Raw genomic sequence first — 23,908 nt, forward strand, 5'->3', positions numbered from 1 at the left:
GCTGTGTTTTTGCAGCGGGTTGCATTATTTCAGATTCCCGTTATTCACAATTTTAACTCCTTAAACTATTCAAGATTTAAATGCCTTGGAAAACTGGGTTCCAATATTATGGGCAGGATGGGTGATGAAGGAGGTAGTCTTGTTTTAATTAAACAAGCTAGCACTGGAGGACAGTAAGCAGAGATTTACCTTACTGCATGTATCATTTTCACAGCACTGTTCACTAACATTAAATGACTTCCACCAAACTTAATTTAGAATGTTTTGTAAGAACCACAAATTGGTCATTGTTGTTTCTCTTCAAAAGCATAATATATTCAATACAAGAACAGTATAAGAGCCTGTTCACTTAACAAGCTCATTTTCAAATAGTGCAAAAAACAATGAAATACATCAATAACATTGGTTGGACATTTAAAAATCTGAAATGTCTCGCAAAAGACATGCTCGAACTTCAAACTGTATGTGCAAATTCGTTCACGCTTCAAGCAATAATTTATTGATGCTCAGTACAGGCCTTATTTTCAAAGACAACTTCATTATTTTAAGAGATAAATGCATGGACTGTGGGGAATGGTTTGTAAGTCATCTGCAAACATGGGTCCACAAGGCACAAAAATTGGATATCTTGCCGTCCCAATGATTAGCGATTTAATCTTCAAAAATAAGGCATATATATACATTAATACTGTTGTCACTGCATCTGCGTAGTTACATGTCCTATTTTCAGACCAGCAGGTAAATAGTCTGCTTTTTAGTTGCTGTATTTATGTGATATACAGCTGCTTCAACAGTCAGCCTGTCCAGAAAAAGCAAAAGACACAGCACCACCACTGTCCTGAGTTTATACACAAACATGTAATGGAATTCTGCATTGCTAATGGATTTAAGCTACATGTTATCCAGCATTCTTGTCAGATCGTTTCCAAACGTAAACAGAATGTAAATAACTGGTACTCAGTGAAGACAAGGGGTTTTATTTCTGTGCTAACACTGATATTGTACACTCCCACAAGTTGTTTGTGTCCCTGTCATTTTATTTAAATATCCAGTGAAGAATGCAGCGAAGACTTCATCAAGGCCTCCGTCCCATACACTAGAGTCCAAAGTAATGGAGATTGGAAATAGATTTGAGGCCTGAATGGGATTGGCCTTGATTATATTGTACTGTGTAATTGAAGAACCTAAAATCTATCTTTTCACTCATTACGTGAGTAATGGTCTTTGGCAGCAGAGGTGAGCTGAAAGACAAAATAAAGTAAGCTGAACTTTTGTTCAGTAAATGTAGATTTATACAAATGTCACAAATTGCTACAGTTGGTTTCCTTGTTGGGACAGTATTCCGTGAGGTCTCTATCCGGTGACTGGGTATGTGGAGACAAATTGCAGTTAGCGGACTACTTCCACCAGTGAGTGGTGCCAATGATAAAGCCTAGCGCAATCTGTGCCAGAACAAAACCTCATGGATAAGAAGCTGATTTGGTGGACTTTCCACCCAATATTAGACTCAACGTGTCACGGTGAACCTGTTTCATATTAAAGACTTCTTCTATTTTTCCCATTTGCATTCCAATTCCTCATCTCTCTCTCAAGCTAAAGTTTCAGATGTTTTCACTGAATGTTTCTTGGCATGTTTGTTAGTTTATTTGCACAATTGTGTTGTCACTTGAAGCACTTGCCTTTCAAACAGGTTCCCCCACCTAAAAGGTAACATCATAGCAATAATTGAGGACAAGAGTTTGTTTAATTGACAGTGTGAAAAACACCTTTTATAAGAAGGATCTCTTTCTGTGCAGTACAGAATCTAAACATATACCTGATATACAGGATAACATCCATTTTTCAACCATTCTGATCTACTTCTAACTTGTTCCTGTAGTTATGGTGAGGATTGCAACAATAAATAGACTATTTTGACGTGGATGCTAGCTAGTAATTGAATCATTCAGTCCTTCTGTGGAGTTTTGTTGAAACACCATTAATTAACCATGGTGATAATTAATAACAATGTAATGCTGCACTGTAGCACTATGGTTGGCATAGATACAAGAAGTTTGGAACATTTGGATTATGTAAATTGGAATAAATCACAAGCCGTTTTCTCAGCTGTCAAAAAAAATGGAAAATGCACCTGTTGTTCTGTGGCCATCGCCAAGCTGGATTTTTTTTTTCCAAACACTTTTATCGTTGGAATATGGCTTTTTTTTTTACTGATGTGAAAATTCGCTGTAAACAGGAAAAGACAGCCTCTCCTACAATAAGAGGAATTGTGCCAAAGGTGTCTTATGTCTGAGGAGAGCACCATCATTTTGATGCAGTGTGTGGAATTCAGCAGGATGGCCAGAGTGACTCTGAAGTAGGTTGAAATGTTGGGTGACAGTGTCAAATTTTTGGAATGCACTGTCAAAGGAGTTAAACACACCCAGCACAACTGGGTTGCAGTTTACAGACTGGTCTTGTCTCAGGAGAGTTCAAAATGACAGTCAATGCATTATCACAAGGAGTGTTAAAACATAGTTCCATATACAGTAGGAGAAACCTAATTAGAATTTGAGGGTTGGTCTGTATTTTGAGCACCATCCTCCAACCTAGCAAGTGAAAGGTGATAGTTCTTGTGTGAGCCATTCTACGTCATGTCTCCTGCACAATAATCATCAGATGTGGGTGAAATGATGTTGGCTTGACACTCTAACACTACACAGGACTCAGTAATGCATTTCATTTCTGATAATCTGCATTGTGACTTGTAAATGGAATACTTATTATGTTTCAGTTAGCAATTTATGATCGACTTCTACCTTTTCCCTTCAGATCTACTGTCCTTTTTCAAAAAAGCTAGTCCTTGCTTCATAGAATTCCTACAGGCCATTCGGCCCATTGCGTCCACAACGCTCCGCCAAAGAGAATCCTAGCCAGGCCCATCCTAACTCTGTAACTCTATTTCCCATGGCTAACCCACCAAGCCTGCACACTAGGGGAAATTTAACATGGCCAATCTACCTAACCTACACACCTTTGGACTGTGGGAGGAAAGCAGAGAACAAGAGTAGCAATTTGGATTTTTTTTTAAATCAATCCGTTCAGACATCTTTATGACATCCCTTAGAAACAGGTTGGATTTGAAAATGGGCTTTTGCCTCAGGGGTAGGGACACTACCACTGTGCCACCAGAACCCTACAAAGAGGGGCCATTTTTTAGATTAGACTTACAGTGTGGAAACAGGCCCTTCGGCCCAACAAGTCCACACCGACCCGCCGAAGCGCAACCCACCCATACCCCTACATTTACCCCTTACCTAACACTATGGGCAATTTAGCTTGGCCAATTCACCTGACCCGCACATCTTTGTGACTGTGGGAGGAAACCGGAGCACCCGGAGGAAACCCACGCAGACACGGGGAGAACGTGCAAACTCCACACAGTCAGTCGCCTGAGTCGGGAATTGAACCCGGGTCTACAGGCGCTGTGAGGCAGCAGTGCTAACCACTGTGCCACCGTGCTGAATTCAGGCATCATTTCACAGAGGCATTTTCGTGACTTACTGAGATGGTGTTTTGTTTCGGTTCCTAGCCCAGTCAGCTGATCTTCGTATTGCTTTCCTCTCCTCAATCTCTGCCTCTACAGATTGGGCTCAATCTCAACTTCTCATCATTACTGTCAATGCCAAATGACATCAGCTTCTTACTGATACAAACATTCAGATAAAACTGCACTCAAATCAAATTTAGTGAATGCGCATGCACACCTCCAGGAGGCAGACTTGCACAGCATAACTAGTGCAGAATACACTTAATAAAGTTCCTGTACAATTTGCTAGACTTCAGTCCTTTTCAGATTAATTTCTAATCTTTTATGGCTAACAGAGAACAAACTTCCAGTTAAACTTGGCACTGAGGTGACAGTGATGGTAAGTTTGTAATTTGTGCATACCTACAGAAAGGTTTCCTGTTACCATTGGTCCAGTCTGTCTTAAACTGGTAGCTTTTAAAATAAACTGGTAGTTGCTGAATTGGATACAAACATGATGTCTTGGGCTCTAAGAGTGAAGGACTGACCAGTCCGATAGTCTGTGCAAATATCATGGACATTATTTTGAGTCCACCCAAAATGTGAAAGCACACAAAGGCAGCTCCTGCCAGACCCTTGGGACCAAATGAGTGGTCTCGCCCCATCAGATTACACCACTGTTTCTCAAATGTGCATGGTATAGAGGGTGGCACACTCCCTGGCCTGGAGATAAACCTGAAGACAAAGCAATTAGCCAAAGATGCTTTTCAGGAAGTGAATATGTAAACAACCTGTGGGAGCTACAAGCCTTTCCAACATGAAGAACACAGGTAGTACAAAATGGAATTGTCTATTAATACTCACAACACATTAATCCATAACATTAAAAATAAATTTCATACGTTCCTTATAAAATGTCAATGAAGTGTAAACGGTGTCTTTGTGGTCTTGCACATTGCAGTTTTAAGAACAGGAAAGCAACATTTTGCTATTTGGGTTTGGCTTCCTTGGCTTCCAGTGTCAAGTCTCCTAATGTGGCAAAGAAGTCCTCCATCTCCTTCTGCAGAAGCTGGTTTCTCTTCTCTGCGTCTTCGCGTGCCCGTTCTGCATTGCGCATCTTTATTTCAAGCATGGTGTATTTCTTCTTCCCTTGGTCCAACTCCTCTTCCAGTCTGTTCACTTGTAATCTTAGCTCTGTGCTTGATCCTTCAAGCCTGAAAAAGGGATACAGTTAATTTGGCTGCTTGTCACATCAGATGTTGGATTTTTGGAACCTAATGTGACGCAAGTTCCATATTAACAAAGTTACCAGACTGAAGGGAGTTTGCAGGAAACCCTAACTGGAGAAAAGGGCTCGCATACTGATATTTGGAACAATTTTACATTCACCAATCTCAATCTCAAAGATGAGGCGAATGGGGGAATCTGCATCACTTTTAAGCAGGATGAAATTTTGAAAGCTCATAACCCCCATGTGTGTAATTAAAATTTACAATTTTCCTTGTTCCTGAAGTCAAGTTCCTATTAATGGATGACTTTAGTACTAGACTGCACCTGTTTTGTAATGGCTTAAAAAAAATGAAAATCTTGTTTTTTTATCCAGCAGTGGGTAAGAGCTGAAGTGCTTCCTTTACAGGAGGCAGATTCAATTGTCGAACTCAAAGGGGAACAGGATAATTTCCTGACCAGAGAATGTTCTGTGGCAATGGAGAAAATGAAGGGTGCAGTTATGGTCAGAACTAACCGAGTTAATCTTGTAGACAGCCAGCACACACACACACACACACACACACACACAGCCCAATGGCCGCACCTGCCTTATAAACAAGCGGTTCCTCATCTGACATTTTCATAGTTTCTTCCTAATTTAAGCCACCTCTGGTGCTAACCCCATTTCTTCACCAGTTGCTTGGATTCGTGTTAATGTATTCAAGAAGGAAAATGTTCAGCAAGGAAGATGTCGCTTGGAGGTGCAGAGAAAAATAAACGCAGAGCGAAGAGAGACATTGGAGGAATTAATCTGGCTTTTGGCAAGGCAGTTAATTTTGAGGAAGAGAATTGGTAAGGAATTCAAATGTGTTTGAGACGCAGATTTTCTTTTGATTCACTCAAGTTGTGGGAGCCTCTAGCTAGGCCAGCATTTACTGCCCAGAGGGCAGTTTAGCAGTCAACCATATTGCTGTGGAACTGGAGTCACACATAGGCCAGACCAGGTAAGGATGACAGATTTCTCTCCCTAACGGACAATAGTGAACAAGCTTTATCTTCCCCCAGGCACTTGACAATGGTCGTCATTAGACATTAATTCCAGATTCTTCATTGAATTCAAATTCCGCCATCTGCGAGGCAGGAATGGAATGTGGGTTCCCAGAACATTAGCTGAGTTTCTAGATTAATAGTCTAGTGATAATACCGCTGGGCCATTGCCTTAGGGATCATGGGCAAGCTATGTCCTGCAATGGTTAGAAAAGAAAGGGAGGATACCCTTTAATAGAACCATAGGAATTGCATTTATGACCATGAAATCAGTAGCAGCTTTGGATGAACAAAGGTTTCCACAGGGGAAGTGGTTAGGAGGCTAATCAGGACAGCAACATCAACCTGAATTCATATAGCGCCTTTTAATGTACTAAAATATTACAAGGCACTTTACTGTCTGGGAGATGAAAATTTGAGAAATTAAGAATAGCTGAATAGAGGTGGAAATAAATTATTATTTTTAAAGTTCTCACTGATGTGATCAAAGAATGTTTTAAAAACTATAGCCACTGAATTGCCTGAGTTTCACGTTAAATGTCTAGATAGTTTTTGCACTAAGGGATATGTTTTACATACAATTTTTAATAGTTTGCAGACTTTCCCATACAAAACTGAGAAACTTCCAAGGTGATTGGAATAATCCCCTCTCACTGATCTGTTCCATTTATTTCTTCCTTGAAATTATTTTCAACTTTATTAGCTCTTCATAAATTTTGGTTTCTCAGCCAAATTTCTCCCTTCCTCAATTTTAACCAAATTTAAACTAGTCACCTGACTTGACTTCCCAATTTCCCATGTTTTTCCTTCTTTTCGTTTTTAGTTCTATATATGTAAATTAGTCCTCTAAACTAGTTTCTCAATAAAACTGAATGCTTAATTAGATAACTGTTACTGTATCTAATTGCTAAGTTTTGGAGATTTAGGCTTAAATTGCATTCATTTCAAAAACATAGCTTGAAATGAGCCCTTGGCCCATTTGACTGGGGCTGATTTCCACAGCTCCCCCCAAGAAAGATGTTGTGAAACTTGAAAGGGTTCAGAAAGGATTTACAAGGATGTTGACAGGGTTAGAGTATTTGAGCTCCAAGGAAAGTTTGAATAGGCTAGGGCTGTTTTCCCTCGAGTGCTGGAGGCTTAGGGGTGACCTGTTAGAGGTTTATAAAATCAGGAGGGGCGTCGATAGGATAAACAGACAAAGTCTTTTCCCTCGGGTGGGGGAGTCCAGTACCAGAGGGCACAGGTTTACGGTGAGAGGGGAAAGACATAAAAGGGACCTAAGGGGCAACTTTTTCATACAGTGGGTGGTACATGTATGGAATGACCTGTCAGAGGATGTGGTGGAGGCTCGTACAACAGCATTTAAGAGGCATCCGGATGTGTATATGAATAGGAAGGGTTTAGAGGTATATGGGCCAGGTGCTGGCAGGTGGGACTAGATTGGGTTGGGATATCTGGTTGGCATAGACAAGTTGGACCGAAGGGTCTGTGTCCGTGGTGTACATCTCTAGGACTCTAAGCGCTGAATCTGCAGAAGTCTTCACTTCCGATGCTGGGTGAGGCTGGGTTGGTAAGTACATTCAAGGCTGAGACAGGCTAAGGGAATGAAGGATTATAACGAGAAAGCAGTAAAGTGAATATGAGGGTGAATATATCAGCCCTGATTTCACTGAATGATGGAGTGACTCAGGCGGAATGGTCTACTTCACCTAAAATTATGTTCTTGCGGTCTTAGAACCTTAACCCCTAACAGTTATGCCAGCCAAAACAGGAAACCTGTTATAACATTTTGAATAATATATGTGATAGAAACATAGAAAAATATCTACAGTATGGAAGAAGGTCATTCATCTCATTTTGTCTGTCAGAGCTTTACAAGAAGAATAATCAAACAGAGTACTACTTAAATGAAGGATGCTGAGGTGCAGAGGAATCTGGGTCTTCAAGTGCATGAGTTGCAAAAAAAAAAATTTGCAAGTGATTACAAAGGCTAACAGTGTTTACTTTTATGAGGAATTGAACATAAAGGTAAGGAGCAAACTCAGGAATTACTGGAAAAACTACAGCAATTTCTGATTTCCCGCATTCACAATTCTTTCTGTTTAGTTTTTAAACAGAAGTTTACGTTTCAGTTATATAGAGCATTGATGAGATCACTTTCAAATACTGTGTGCAGTTTTGGTGTCCTTATTTAAGGAATGATGTAAATGCATTAGAGGTGGCTGTGAGAAGGTTTACTCAACTGGGGACCTGGAATGAGCAGGCCTACTTGAGAAAAGATTCAACAGGCCGTGTTAGTTTACCCTGGAGTTTTGAAGAGTGGGGGTGATTTTGATTTAAGTTGAAAAGATTCTGAATGGTTTTGACCAGGTGGACATGGAAAGGATGTTTCTTCTTATGGGTGAGTGAGTCCAGAAATAGGGAGCCCCTGTTGTAAATTTTGTTTGGTGGTGGTGGGGGTTGGGAACCCATTTTGAACACAGACTGTCTGCCTCAAGACAGTGGAAAGTGGGGTCACTCAAGATTTTTTTTAAGGTGCACCTTTCAGGCAAATTCTTGTCAGGCAGGGGAATCCAAGGTTATCAGGGACATGTGTAATTTGGAACACAAACGATCTTATTGAATCTTATTTGACAGGCCAAATGGCTTACTTCCACTCCTACTCTGCATGTCAAATAGATGAGAAACAGCTCGATCTATCACTTCTAAGACATACTAGTGCATAAGTTAAAATGGACAATCATAAATGACACTGAGGAATGCATAGAAAGATAGAATTGCAAAACTATTAATGAAGCGACAGATGTCTTGGCATCACTACTTGACGTTAGACACCAATAGACTTGCCACAGGGAAAAAAAAAGGTTCCAATGTTCACTACTTGTGCTTGGTCATTGTCATGAGGTATAGAATGAAAAATCTGGCCCAGTGGCATACACCTGGGGCTGAAGTAAGTTAGAGAGAAAGCATGCACTCCACAAAACTGGTGACAGATTTTTGAATAAGGGAGTCTGCCTTTTAATCTTCTTCCATGTTGGACATCAAAAATGTTAAGCTTCAATTGGCAGAACTCTGCTTCTGATAGCACGCACAGTTTGGACAGAGGCGAACATTGTTTGTAGGAGGTGACAGCTGATTCCTTACACCCTGATAAGTGTAATAGTAACTTCCATTACTGGGAAAGTGACCTTAGTCTGTCTAGAACTAGATGATACGTGTTCAGGCAAAGACAATCTTTGTGTTGTTTGTGGTCATCTTGAGACATAAAACAATAATGAACAAGGAACATTCATACTGCCAAAGCAAAGCACTTTTAAAATATGTTGATCAGAATTCTGAGGGCATCACGTGTCAGAAAAGCTAGCCTGCTCCTCAGCTGACATCCACCCCATTTTACTTTGAACAAATGTGCTTTGATAACGATTTTGTAAAGGCTGTCTTTCCCCTCAAGGCAAAGCACCTGCACCGTATCTAAACCTGTGGGGACGGCACAGTCACTCAGTGGTTAGCACTGCTGCTTCACAACACCAGGGAGCCGGATTTGATTCCTGCCTCGGGCAACCGTCTGTGTGCTCATTCTCCCCTTGTCTGTGTGGGTTTCCTCCGGGTACTCCGCTTTCCTCCCACAGCCCAAAAGATGTGCAGGTTAGATGATTTGGCCATGCTAAGTTGTTAGGTGCATTAGTCAGGAGTAAACATAGGGTAGGTTAATGGGTCTGGGTGGGTTACTCTCCGGAGGGTCGGTGTGGACTTGTTGGGCCGAAGGGCCTGTTTTCATATTCTAAGGAATCTTTCTAAAAAAAATAGAAAAAGGAAAACTGAGATGAGCTCACCAGGCTCAGAGTGAGAATTGAAGCCTTTTCTATGTGCTTATTCATTGATAATTATTCCTCAATGGTTTGAGGAGTTTATGAAACACATGCAGAGATCAAGTGAGTGGAAAATAATAGGCAGATGGTATAGAGTGTGGGGAAAATGTGAGCTTATCCCCCTTGGTAGGAAGAATGGAAAAGCAGAATGTTATTTAAATGGAGGGACGACAGAATAAAGAATTCTAGAGGTCCTTGTACACGAATCAAAATGGTGAGCAGGTACAGTGAAGACAAAGGGAATGCAAGCCTTTGTGGCAAGGGAGATGGGTGCAGGTAAAACTGTACAGGACATTGTTCCACCAATGCTCAATAATGCGTAGTTTTAAATCTGCATCTGTGCACCCGGTTTTAGATTCCTGCCGTGGGGATGGGTGTGGTGCAGAGAAAGGAATTCATTTGGTATCTACTGTATCAGGGCCTCTTACAATCTATGTTTCAATAATGTCACCTTGCGTTAGATCATGAGAGCAGAATTTGGCCATTTGGTCCAGAGTCTGCTCCACCATTCAATCATGGCTGATGTTTCTCAACCTCACTTTCTTGTCTTCTCCCCGTATAACCTTTGATCCCTAGTCTTCTTTAATCCAAACTGCTCAATCTTTTCTGGTAAGACAAGCCCTTTACGTAAGGAAGCCAACTAATGACATTCAGATTTTGGATGCAGTCCAAGCTGACACTTCTGTCTGGTGCTGCAAGTATGATTGTCTGAAGTATGATTTTTCTGGATGAGTTGGGTAAAAATAAATGAAAGAATATTCTGAATGAAATCATAGAATCCCATCAGTGTGGAAACAAGCCATTTGGCCTAACAAGTCCATGCCAACCCTCCAAAGAGTATCCCAGCCAGACCCATTCCCAAACCCTACATTTATCCCTGACTAATGCACCTAACCTACACATCCCTGAACACTATGGGCAATTTAGCATGGTCAACTCACGTAATCTCCACATCTTTGGATTGTGGGAGGAAACCCACGCAGACACAGAGACACAGTGACACAGGCAGTCACTCAAGGCTGGAATTAAGCCCGGGTCCATGGCGCTGTGAGGCAGCAGTGCTAACCACTGTGCTGCCTCGAGCAAATGCAATTTATGGAAGCAATAGACAGTGAGTAGGAATAGAGAGTCAGTATTCTTCAGGGTTAGGGCATTCTCACCGCGCTGGGAGTTCTGACATAGTAACATGGAATACAGTCTCAGTGAAGCAATGTTCTGTGTCACATGTTGTAAGTACCTAATCTCCAAAACCAGTATAACGCCCCATCAAATAATTTCCACATAGTGTGCAATTAGATGGTTTACTTAATGCACTATGGAATTAGCTGACAAAACTCTTATTGCTTTTATAGTGCCACCTTAACATCAATGCCAAAATCTCCCACAGTGCCAAACCAAAAACAAAACTTCAGCAATGCACGCTTTACTGGGAATGGCCAGGAAACTGATATCATTGCAGGTAAAAACAATGACTGCAGATGCTGGAAACCAGATTCTGGATCAGTGGTGCTGGCAGAGCACAGCAGTTCAGGCAGCATCCAAGGAGCAGCGAAATCGACGTTTCGGGCAAAAGCCCCCCCCCATTCCTGATGAAGGGTTTTTGCCCGAAACGTCGATTTCGCTGCTCCTTGGATGCTGCCTGACCTGCTATGCTCTGCCAGCACCACTAATCCAGAATCTGATATCATTGCAGACAGCTCCATTTCATTAAAACATCTTTTTCTTTTTAAAAAAATACTAGACCCTTCCTGGAAACACACTTATTCGAAGATCCTGATATTTAGATTGCTCAGAGCACTTTAGACGATTAGTCAGTCAGTCAACTGCTTTGTTTGTCATCATTAATCAAGCCGAAACCATTAGTTCTCTATGCTTGACAACACAATGTGTTCTGGTTGCAGAATGGAAATGCCTGATAACACCTTTTGAAAATGTTGCCCATGTTTTGTCTGCCTGGATTCATAAAGCACCCCTTGAAGCAAATATAATTGCCTTGAGGAAACCTAGGTAAATCCCACATAAACATCTTCAGCCAATTTCTAAACCATTCTTGTTTTTTTTTAAAAAGTACATATTATTGAAGATCAAAGGGAACAATTTGAGGTATGGAATAGGATCTGGACAATGCGAGATTTTAGGCAAGTTACAAATTGTATGAAAGGTGGAGTGAGTGTAGTTTGAACAGAAGTGGAACTTGGAACTCAAGGGAAAGGCAGAAATGAGCTAACTGGGTTTTGATGCAATTCCCACAATTTGTGTTTAATACTATGTCCAGCATAACCTGCTCACAAAGAGCAGGATTCCTATTGGATGATTGCTGCAATAATTCAAATGAATAGCAAGATTAAGCTTTCCAAAATTTCAATTATCTGATGAAGCATTTTAAAATACACGGCACTGTGAAGTTTGAACATAAGGAGCATAGACTAATGAGGGACTGCCATGTGGCAGATTCAGCACACTCTTACCATCTCACATGACTGGTTTCCCTAAGTATTTGGCTTTATTGCTTAAACATTGCATCAGCTCTGTACCAACTGCAAATGGAGTTAGGTAAGAACTGATTTTTTTTTTAAAAGGGCCTGCCATATGGTATCTATAGTAATCATTGGGAAAACAGGTTGGGACCCATCAGGTTTCATAGAAGAATTCCTACAGTGTGGAAGCAAGCCATTTTGCCCATCAAGACCACACTGAACCTCCAAAAGACATCCCACTCAGACCCCACTACCTGCCCTATTCCTGTATTCCCTGACTGATCTACGTAACCTACACATCCCTGGACAGTGGGCAATTTAGCACAGGAAATCCACCTAATCTGTCCCACTTTGGACTGTGGGAGGAAACTGGAGCACCCAGATGGTAATCCATGCAGACACAGGGAGAATGGACAAACTCCACACAGACAGTTGCCCAAGTGAAGAATTGAACCCAGGACCTGATGCTGTGAAGCAGCAGTGCTAACCACTGAGCCACCGGACCACCCCAAATCAGAATAGTCTGATTCTAACTGGGGATGAAAAATGCACATTGGAATTACACCGTATGGAAATGTTACGTTCATATGTATAAATGTTTTCAAGTGTGCAATTGGAGCATGCATGCATGCATATTTCATGTCAATACCCTTATTGAAAACTGTTTGGATTTTGTACATCCTAATTAAACAGCAACTGCAAAACCATTTTTTTTTAAAACCAAATTGGCCTCTGTACATTCTACTTATGCCTTATTCTAATGCTGAACTCTAACCTGGTTTCTTGCAAAGCAGTTTATGCATGTAACTCGAGGGTTACTTGTCTTGTTATCACCTTTTAATCCTGGTTTCGTACTCTGCCCTTTGTTTGGTCAGTTCTGACTTGAGCTCTGTCACCAGACTTTGAAGTGCTTTCGAACAGGTGACCGAGTCATTCGATGCAGTGACCAAGTCACTGTTCTCACTACAGCTCATGCTGCTGATGCACACGTCAAGCTGCTCGATCCTACTGTCGGTCTCCAGCTTCTCCGTTTCCTCCTGTGGCTGGGTGACCTGCACAGGCCAGTCCGTTTTTGTGCAGTTGAGCACCGAAGAGTCACTCTCATGGCAAACCGCGGAGCTGCCGGAATCAACCACTGAAATCTCACAGGACGATGTTGACCAGGTGGTACTCGCGATGCTCTGCCTGTCCCCAACGCTCAAGGAAAGGCTTGATGATGGGACATTGTCGTATGTCGACAGGCGTGATGAGCCTGTTTCTTTGACTCTTTCCCCAGAGGAAGTCCTTCTGTGTCCTCTGAGGGACGATAATCCATTCATCAGCCAATTCCCACTGGCTGTTAAATGAGGAATATCTAAAGTCGAACCACCGAGTTTGGCATTGCTGGACCTCCCCCCAGTCTGTTTGAATGAATATTTCCATCCAGGGAGTGTCTGAAGTTTTCTGCTTGGGCTGGTGCTCATAGGAACCTGTTTGTCAATTTGTTCCTGAGTTGCATTTTTGGAGACAGTCACAGGAGTGCTGATGTTCACATCCAGCGAGGCTGCGCTGTTGCAGATGCTCCCCATTTGGTTATTGTCCATCTTTGTCTCTCCGCTCTCTTCCTCGGACACCCACTCCACCAGGCAGCGCTTGCCCACCGACGTCACTTCGAGCTGAGGGGTCAGTATATCACTGTGACTAATGGGGAAAAGTCTGTCATGTTCACTGATCAACACGGTCATTAAATGCTGCACCAGAGAGGTACCTGTTTGATGGGGGGAAAAAAAATAGATCAATTATGGTGTCTACCCGATAGAAACATCAGCACAGTTCTTGAGCAAGCACCCTTTGCTGTAAAAGCTAAGCAAAGCACTTGAGAAATTATTCCAAAGTGATAAGTGGGCTCTATGTTTTAAATGCAAGTCCCCTTTACAGCACAAGGGGTGGAGAATTCTAACAATATCTTTCTTCAAACATAGCTTCCCATTGACAGTAAAGAGTATGTATTAGTCCTTGATGGTGTCCATTACCACCATCTCCACCACCCAATCGAAATGAATGTACTAAACTTTATTTACCTGGAGAAATTTTGAAAGGAAAATCCATTCTATCCATTCAATGTTCCAGTGTCTAAGAATCTTAGAGGATGACCACCCATGCATCCATTATTTCTAGCACCACTTCCTTAAGTAGTCTGGGCTGTAAATTAATTGGTCCTGTGGATTTATCAGCCTTCCCCAAAGTTAACGCAGGGTGGAAGTACAATTCTACAAGTGTTGTTAACTCTGTAGTACAAACCCCAGCCAATGCAATATGATCATTGATGCCCCTTTCTGCGGTTTTCCCTAAGGCCACAGCAATCCATCTCCCACCCAATGAAGCAGGGATTGACATACATGAAACTGGCATCCCAGATGAGCTGTACCCCAGGCTAATGAGGGAAGCAAGGGAGGGCATGGGCATCTGGACATTGATTTCCTAATCCTATCTGGCCACGGATGAGGTGTTAGAGGACTGTTAACAATTCCCCATTATATAAATAGGGAAGAAGTAAGAGCTCAGGAAATCACAGGTCAGTCAGTCTAACCTTGGTGATGGGGTAATAGAATTCTGAGGGACAAAATATAGCTGCATTTGAAGATCTGCACATTAATCAGGGATAGTCAGCAAAGACCTTTTTAAGGTAAGGGTATGTTGACAAATCAAATGTTTTTGATGAGCGTAATGTATTTGATGTGGTTGATGAGGACTTTAGCAACGCTTTCGAGAACATTCGTTGTGGCAGACCCATGGGATCCAAGGCAAAGTGGTACACTGGATCCAAAGTTGTTTCAGAGGCAGGAAACTGAGGGTGATGGTAGAGAGATATTTCTGTGACTGGAAGTCTGTTTCCCAGTGATGTTCTGCAGGGATCAGTGCTGGAGCCTTTGCTGTGTAGGGTGTAAATTAACAATGTGGATCTAAAAGATTTTCAATGTTTGTGGATAACAGGAAGATTATTTGGGTGTTAAGTAGAAAAGTGACTCTGGTCAGGTGGGCAGAGCTGTGGCCAATGGAATTTAACTCAGAGGTTTGAGGGAATGCACTTGTGGAGGGCTAACAAGACAAGGAATTGTGCAATGAATGGCAGGACCCATTCATTGTATTGAAGATAGTGGGATCTTGCTGTGCATTTCCACAGATCCCTGAAGATAGCAGGGCAAGTGGAGAAGATAGGGAGCTGGTTAAGAAGGAAAATGGGATTCTTGCCTTTAGTAGCTGAGGCACAGATTACAAGAGCACGAAAATTATGCTGGAACTGTATATAACACTAGTTAGGCCACATCTAGAGTACTGTACTGCATGCAGTTCTGGTCACCCTATTGCATGAGAGATGGTGCAGAGGAGATATACCAGCATGCTGTCTGCCCTGGAAGGTCTAAGATACAAGGAAAGAATGATGAGGCTGGTGTTGTTTTCTGTGGAGCAGCAAAGGATGAGAGAGGACCTGATCATGGGGCAAACATAGGGTGGATAGGAAGGCTAGTAGAGGGGTCAACTACCAGTGGCCATAGATTTAAGGTTAGAGGTGGAGGGCAATGAACAGAGTTAAGAAATGTTTTCAAGGAGGATGCTGGGAGTCTGAAATTCACTGCCTGAAAGGATAGTTGAGTCAGAAACTCTAGACACATTGAAGCTGTATTTAGATGTTCACTTGTGCTTCAGGATCTTGGACTAAGGGCTTAAAGTGGGATCTTTTACTCGCCTAAACATGATGGGCTGAATGGCCTCTTCTGTGTTGTAAACATCAATGTCTATAGAGTTTCAGAAAGTGACATTGGGAGCAAATTATTCATTAGCATCACACTGTAATATTAACAAATGGAGCATTTATACCCTGTAATTTCTGCATAATTAGGGAATCTAGATGGAATCCAATAATGTAAAATATTGAGATATTTTAAACATAATTGAGTTGCACTCATTAGCATTTGGGATAATATTTCCATACACTTCCATTCCCCAGTTAGAAAAGCAAATTTCAACTAACTGGGCCTGTTGTACCTTGAGGATAATTAGATTAGATTAGATTAGTTTCCCTACAGTATGGAAACAGGCCCTTCAGCCCAACAAGTCCACACCGACCCTCCGAACAGTAACTCACCCAGACCCATTCCCCTCTGACTAATGCACCTAACACTGTGGGCAATTTAGCATGGCCAATTCACTTGACCTGCACGTCTTTGGATTGTGGGAGGAAACCAGAGCACCCGGAGGAAATCTACACAGACACGGGGAGAATGTCTGTGTGGAGTTTGCACAGTCACCCAAGGCAGGAATCGAACCCAGGATCCTGGCGCTGTGAAGCAGCAGTGCTAGCCACTAAGCCACTATGGCCACCCGTAATGGAGTACAGACAGTAAAAACCAAAATAATAAAGGATGCTTTAGATCAGAAACAAACACAGAAATTGCTGGAAAAGTTGAGCAGGTTTGGCAGCCTCTGGGGAGAGAAATAAGAGCTAGCATTTCAGTTGCAGTGACCCTTCCTCAGAACTGTGTATGGACATAATTGCTGGTCCAACCAGTGACACTCACATCCCAGCAAAGAGTTAAAAAAAGGTTTGGCTCACATACTGATGAGACAATTACTATAAAATACTTTCAATTCCAGACAATTGATCTTGCTGCACAAGTTTCAGCCAACATTCGACAGGTATCACTGATTGACCTGTTTGTACAGCTGCAGCGATGACTTTGGGCAAATATGTAATTTTAAATTCAGTTAATCCCCAGGCCTGGCCATAACCCAGTGAATGACCGATTTTAATTGGTGACATTGTGTGACTGTGCTGGGCGTTTTGACATTTGGCCATGTGTTAATAGGTTTCAGCGGATTCTGGAGATATTTTAATGATTGAGCAGCAGGCACTCTTAAAAGGCCGATCGAATTTGGGATCGAGTCCCCTCGATCTGAGTGAGAGGGTGTGTTACATGTCGAGTCTGCACTAAATGGTTTCACAGACTGGTACTTCACAAGGCCCAAGACTTTAAATCTAAAGGTGCTTCTTTTGGTTGGCTTGCTTGTACCAGTCGGGATCAGAATGTTTGGCCTATTCTCTCGGATGTTGGGCCTTCAGAAATTTTCAGTGAATACAAACTCCAGGACAGAGTTGATCTCAGTGACAGAGATGGCAGCTCCAACAAATGCAAGGAGGCTGTTGTGGCAGAGATGGGGCATTGGGATAGCAGACCAAACCTGTCCAGGCCATGACCAGCCGAAACACAGCAGTCACACACGCTCTTTGTTGTTAGGGGGGTAAACCCTACTGTGTGGAAACGTGAGATTTGTGACCGACTGATGATTCTAATTCTCAAAGGTAAAAACAGTTCAGCCTCAAATCAAAGTTGTGATTGAACAGTAGCAATTTTGTAGCCGTCAGTCAATGCTGCACAGCTATATGTAAAATCTATCAGTTACACTGGATTCCTAACAATATTAATACTGCAGTTGTTCCCTGATGGGAGTTTGATGGTTAAGTTCAGTATTTCTGTCACATCAAGGAGGAGGAATAGGAACAAGTCCATTTGGCCCATCGAATGGAGGAACATTGGAAATACGAGCAGCAGGAGGTCATTCAGCCACTGAGCCTATCCCTCCATTCAATTAGATCAAGGTTGTTCTGTACCTTTACTACATTATTCTTTCATGGCATATGAATGTCCTGCCAAGATCAGCATTTAAAACTTGCTCCTAATCATCCTTGAACTGAATGGCTTCCTCTGTCACTTCAGAGGGCCATTAACCAGATGACTGTGGCTCGAGAGAGATAGTTAGGCCAGACCAGGTAAGGACAGCAGATTTCCTTCCCTAAGAGGACACTAGTGAACCAGATTAATTTTTAGGACTATCGATGATTGTTGCATAGACACCTTGAGCTTTCAATTCCAGATTTTTAACTGAAGTTCCACATGCTGTCATGGTTAGATTGGAATCCTTGTCCCAAAACTGGGCCTCTGGGACTACTTGACCAATGACCTTACTATTACTCCACTCAAATAACCTCAGCCAAACCCTTTTGCCACATTCCCGGGTACCATCCCCAATCTGTTTATCGACCTCCAGCTTCAAGCTTTAGTTCTTCAAGTGTTTGAAGCCTTTTTGAGGGAAAGAAACTTCGAGTCAGTTACTTTACTTTGCATCTGTCTGTCACTATGACTTGCTTGGCACTGGGTGACGTCAACCAGTGGGTGAGTTGAATGCTCCTTTTAATTTGTTAAACTTTAGTGGTATATGTTTCAAACTGCAGCAACCATTTTCCATAACAGATTGGCAGAAAGCCTTTAGCTATGATACTGAATTTAGATTCTGAATTGAATTTTTGGATCCAACATACAAGGAGGAGCAATGTTTGTCCCTTGCTGCATTTTTAAAATTTGTTTGCTGCACATCATCTGCAATGCCAAGTCAATGCTTTAAAATTCAGAAAGAACAATGGTATGATCTAATCTTCACAGTCTCAGAGAACTACAGTGCTGCTCTCTCATGAGAGAGACAGAGCTTTACTCTATCTAACACCACGTTGTGACATATAAAATTATGAAAGGATTGGACACTCTGGCGGCAGGAAACATGTTTCCGCTGATGGGTGAGTGCCGAACCAGAGGACATAGCTTAAAAATACGGGGTAGACCATTTAGGACAGAGATGAGGGGAAACTTCTTCACCCAGAGAGTAGTGGCTGTGTGGAAATGCTCTGCCCCAGAGGGCAGTGGAGGCCCAGTCTTTGGATTCATTTAAGAAAGAGTTGGATAGACTCTCAAAGATCATGGAATCAAGGGTTATGGAGATAAGGCAGGAAGCGGATACTGATTAAGAATGATCAGCCATGATCATATTGAATGGCGGTGCAGGCTCGAAGGGCTGAATGACGTACTCCTGCACTTATTGTCTATTGTTCTGAGTGTTTGCTGGAGGAAGCTTTAATTTCAGTTTAAAAGAGGGAGCTTTACATGCAGTCTAAAAGAATAGAGAGAGATGATGGATAGTGAGTTTAACCGAAGGGTCTCCACATACTAGATGAGGGGAGAGTTTGAAAAAGGAGGACCTTTGCGGTGAACCATGTTGCTCGTGTTAGTCTGTATTGCAAACCAGAGGAACCTGGCTAGCCAGCTAAATGCTAACCAATGGAGATATTTTAGTTTTTTAAAAAAAAAAGTTTACAATTAATAAGCAATGACAGTGATTAAGTCAATTCACACACCTTCCATAATAGTTACTGGGTCTTCCAGTTTTGGACGCAAAATATTTGGTCCAAAGACGGTTGCGAGGTTTTGGACACTCATTTTGTTTACACTTGAATAAGATTGAACTTCATCAAGAAACCTACAGATAATAATATGACAAATATTGAGTTATTCAAAATACAGTACAAACCTATTGTCTTTGTTTTGTTGTCAGTTCTCTCATGCTATATTATCAAGATGTACCTAGTCACAGCATGCACACTAACACACCCAGTCACAATTCCCCATTTTGGTACAATTTAAGGATTTAGTTTTTGGTTTGCTTGGGCTATTCAACTGTAGGTGTCAATAACGAAAGCTGCTGCTTTAACAGATTGGGATGCACTGACTGCACTTGCAGTTATTCCCCAATAGGTAATGTATTTCCCTCGGTCCAAATGCAAAAACAATCGCAGCTCAGAAATACTTCAAATATTTGGAGTTCTTTCTTGGAACTCAATGTTCCAAACAGGCTTAGATTACCTACCTACAGTGTGGAAACAGGCCCTTCTGCCCAACAAGTCCACACCGACCCTCAGCAGAGTAACCCACCCAGATCCATTTCCCTCTGACTAATGCACCTATCATTATGGGCAATTTAGCATGGCCAATTCACCTGACCTGCACATCTTTGGACTGTGGGAGGAAACCGAAGCACCCAGAGGAAACCCACACAGACACCAGGAGAACGTGCAAACTCCACACAGACAGTCGACCAAGGCTGGAATCAAACCTGGGTCCCTAGTGCTGTGAGGCAGCAGTGCTAACCACTGTACCACCGTGCTGCCTATCTTAGGCACATGGCAAATTGTTTTATTGTTTGCCATTCACCGCACACAATAAACAGATTTCTAATTCCATTTCAATAACTGAGGCCGTGAAACAGTGTTTTATATTGTACAGAGCCTCACAGAATGTCCAGAAATTCAACTGGTAGAGCATGAGACTCTTAATCTCAGGGTGATGGGTTTCAGCTTCACACTGGGCACTTTTGTTTTGTACTGCCAGCTGTGTGAATGTGTTCAAACTTGAATCTTAGCTCTTTCCCTAACCCACAATCTCAAGGTGGGGGTTCATCTGGAGGAGAAAGTGAGGTCTGCAGATGCCGGAGATCAGGGCTGAAAATGGGTTGCTGGAAAAGCGCAGCAGGTCAGGCAGCATCCAAGGAACAGGAAATTCGACGTTTCGGGCATAAGCCCTTCTTCAGGAAGGAAAGTTTGTGTCTCCCTATGGGGGTTGACTTATAATACAGGGAGGAGAACTTGTCCATATTCTCTGTCAAAGGCAGCAAGGGTCGTTTGCACAGACTACCAGCGGCCAGTGTTGGTGACATGGTCACACCAGTCATAACAAAAGGGAAACCAGAGCACAGGAAAAGGATGCACCAGCACTAGTGAATCCACAACAGAAAGCAAACCAGAGAAAAGACAGGGTGTTTCTCTATATTAAAGACATAGTAGTAAATAATAAAGAAGAAATGGGTACGGTGGCTCAGTGGTTAGCACTCCCGCTTCACAGCAGAGGGAACCCGGGTCCAATTCCACCCTCGAGCAACAGTCTGTGTGGAGTTGCACATTCTGCGTGGGTTTCCTCCCACAGTCCAAAAATGTACAGGTTAGGCCGATTGCCCATAATGTCCAGGAATGTGCAGGCTATGTGGGTTAGCCATGGGATATGCAGGGTTACAGAGATTGGGTAAGGGGTTGGATCTGGGTAGGCTGTTCTTTTGAAGGCCTGGTGTGGACTCGATAGGCCGAATGGCCTGCTTCCACACTGTAAGGATTCTGTGATTCTAAATGAAAGGCTCTGTTGCCAAGGAACATGCAGATCTATGGCCCAGGATTGCTTTCATTGCTGGGAGCATCACCTGAGAATTACAAACATGTCCTGTAATGATCTCTGTACAATTCAATACATATTTTTATCCCCAGGGAAAGAAATGTCAATGCTGGCTTCAATGACACACAAATGATCACCCATCCATTCCAGTTAGCCCTGTGATAGCACAAAACCCACCTGCAGATATATTTCAGGAGATTGTAATTGGCCTGAGGCAGATTAGTGACCTGTTTGATCAGTTCCTGGACACCCTGAGTAAAAGAAGACCAGATTAGTAATTCTCATTCTAGTTCCGATGGAATATTTACGGCGATTTTAACCTGACCAGCCCAGTCAATGTCAGGATGGTCGGGCAGTTAAAACTCACTCAGTTTACACCACTGCTCGATGGGGTTCTTCTGGTGCATCGGTAGTGTCCTTGCGTTTGAGCTGAGAGGCCCATATTCAATCTCGCTTGCTCCCAAGGTGTGTAATGACATCTCTGAATGGGTTGATTATCTACAAGGCTGCCCCAGAGCCACCAGCAGGCTCTGTCTGAGGTGGCACTTTTAAACGTAATCTGTCACCTCCTCATGACATCCAACAATGGTGAAGTTTAACTCAAATCCAGTTATGCTACATGCTCTAGAGCTTGTAATAGGTCTTACAGGAGGACATCACTTGCTGAGGCAGCTCCTTTACGGCCTTCTGTTCAAAGAATTCTTCAGGCATGTGCCTGTTAAGAATTTGGGAACCCGGATCAGACTCTGCTAACCTATACCCAGAGGGAGCATTCTGTTATTTTTTTAAATCAACGTTGCATATGGTGTTAAGTGTTACTGGCTCCTGGAGGAACCTGTACCTCCCGCTTACAAATTACAGTGGACAGTTTGAATCATTAACTTCCATCTTGCCCAGTTTTGGCTTGTACGTGGTATAGTGTAGCTAGTCTATGAAAAGTAATATGGAATCATCCAGTTTCTGAAAATACTGGCAAACAGGACGTTCTGCGTTCAGTACAAGACGTGGTAACACTGCAGGCAGACATACCTCTTCTTGATCCTTAGCCAACAGTTGTGCACATGACAGGAAGTCTTCATACTTAGCAAATGGGATCACTGGCTCAGGTAACTCCCTCAGGTATAGCTTCAGCAAAGATGCAACCGTGTGGACATCAGTGTTTCTGCAAAAAGAAAAGTTGTGAAACAGCCGATTTCCCAGTTGCAGCAGCCAACCATGATCAATGAGCATTTGCCATCAGACCTCAAATTGTAGTTCACCACCTACAGAACAAACCAGTGAAAGGCACAGTTGCTCCTCATGACTGCCCGTGCAAGAGATCTGCTTCACGCTGCAGACATGGAATATTAAAATTTGCACTAAGTCTGAGCCACAAAGTCTTAACAACAACTGCATAAAAAGATATTCAAAATTAAACCATCTGAATAACTCAATTTCACCATTAGAAGCACATTTCTTTGATTTTATCAAGTTTTGCGTTTTGTAGACTTGTGAGAATTTAAGGAAAGGGACAGAGGTTCGATGAGAAGATAAGGAGGTGAGAGGTGATTAATCAAAAGAAAGAGACTTCTTCAGCCATGTTCTTATGTTTCCTGTCAAAGTTTTGGGCCTGGCTGTTGTGCTTCAATAGAACGTTGGTTATTATCCTAGAAAAATGGGCTTGCCAAATACACTCAGCCTCCCATTGTGACCGTAAAGCCAAATACATATTCTTTGCCCTTCCAAAAAGTGTATTTGCTCTGAGTTCAACCACTGTTGCTGGGCCACGAAAATAGGCAGCACAGCAGTTCAGTGGTTAGTACTGCTGCCTCACAGCACCAGGGACGTGGGTTCAATTCCTGTCCCAGGCAACTGTCTGGGTGGAGTTTGCACATTCTCCCCGTGAGTTTCCTCTGGGTACTCCGGTTTCCTTCCATAGATGTGCAGGTTTGGTGGATTGGTCATAGGAAATACAGGGACGGGGGTGGCAGGTTCTGGTGGGAGGCTCTTTCGAGGGTTGGTGTGGACTCGATGGGCTGAATGAAGTTTCCTGATGAAGGGCTCTGGCCCGAAACGTCGAATTTCCTGTTCCTTGGATGCTGCCTAACCTGCTGTGCTTTAACCAGCAACACATTTTCAGCTCTGATCTCCAGCATCTGTAGACCTCACTTTTTACTCAATGGGCTGAATGGCCTGCTCCCACACTGTAGGGATTCTATGAAATACATTCACTCCTGGAAATGATGGACTCCAATTCAATGGTGCCATGGTGGAAAATCAAACATGTTTCAATGTTTGGGCTCATTTCTACCCAGAAAGCGCAGCCCCAAGAAATTAAGATGGAGTCCACACTCTCAGCTTGCAATCAGGATCCAGCAGTACAGTTACGAGACACTGCCAAACAGGCAACGCTACAAAACCACACACCACATACAGTCACGCCAAGAACAAGGAACTGGAGAAACTTGGCATCACCACCAGCAGTAGCCAAGCCCAGCCTGGTACCACAGTGGAAAACGTTATCACTGCAGGGAAGTCAATAATCAACTTATCGGACCACAGCCTTCATGTGGAAGAGATTGAGGTCCTGAGTAGGGGTCTCAATTTCTGCCCCACCACCAAAATGGACCCCATGGGTCTTGCAGCAGACAAGGAGGAATTCATCAGACGAATGAGACTCCAGGAATCGTTTCAAGATGCCTGAATTTGTACTTCCAGGATTACATTTTAGTT

General features: G+C 42.6%; 1 protein-coding gene across 4 annotated transcripts in view; it reads right to left on the reverse strand.

Annotated features, from left to right (window-relative positions):
• Positions 1-359: 359 nt before the first annotated feature.
• LOC132834916 (rho GTPase-activating protein 22-like) overlaps positions 360-23,908 on the reverse strand; it is a 411,982-nt gene continuing 388,433 nt past the window's right edge. For all 4 annotated transcript variants that reach the window (XM_060854044.1, XM_060854045.1, XM_060854047.1 and 1 more), the window contains 5 exons: positions 22,226-22,358; positions 21,374-21,447; positions 19,336-19,457; positions 12,945-13,857; positions 360-4,722 (listed from right to left, as the gene is read on the reverse strand). In XM_060854044.1, coding sequence (XP_060710027.1) covers positions 4,497-4,722; positions 12,945-13,857; positions 19,336-19,457; positions 21,374-21,447; positions 22,226-22,358 — 1,468 coding nt within the window. In that variant the 3' untranslated portion in view covers positions 360-4,496. The remainder of the gene's footprint in view (positions 4,723-12,944; positions 13,858-19,335; positions 19,458-21,373; positions 21,448-22,225; positions 22,359-23,908) is intronic.

Source organism: Hemiscyllium ocellatum, chromosome 43 (genome assembly GCF_020745735.1).
Source record: "Hemiscyllium ocellatum isolate sHemOce1 chromosome 43, sHemOce1.pat.X.cur, whole genome shotgun sequence".
NCBI lineage: Eukaryota > Metazoa > Chordata > Chondrichthyes > Orectolobiformes > Hemiscylliidae > Hemiscyllium > Hemiscyllium ocellatum.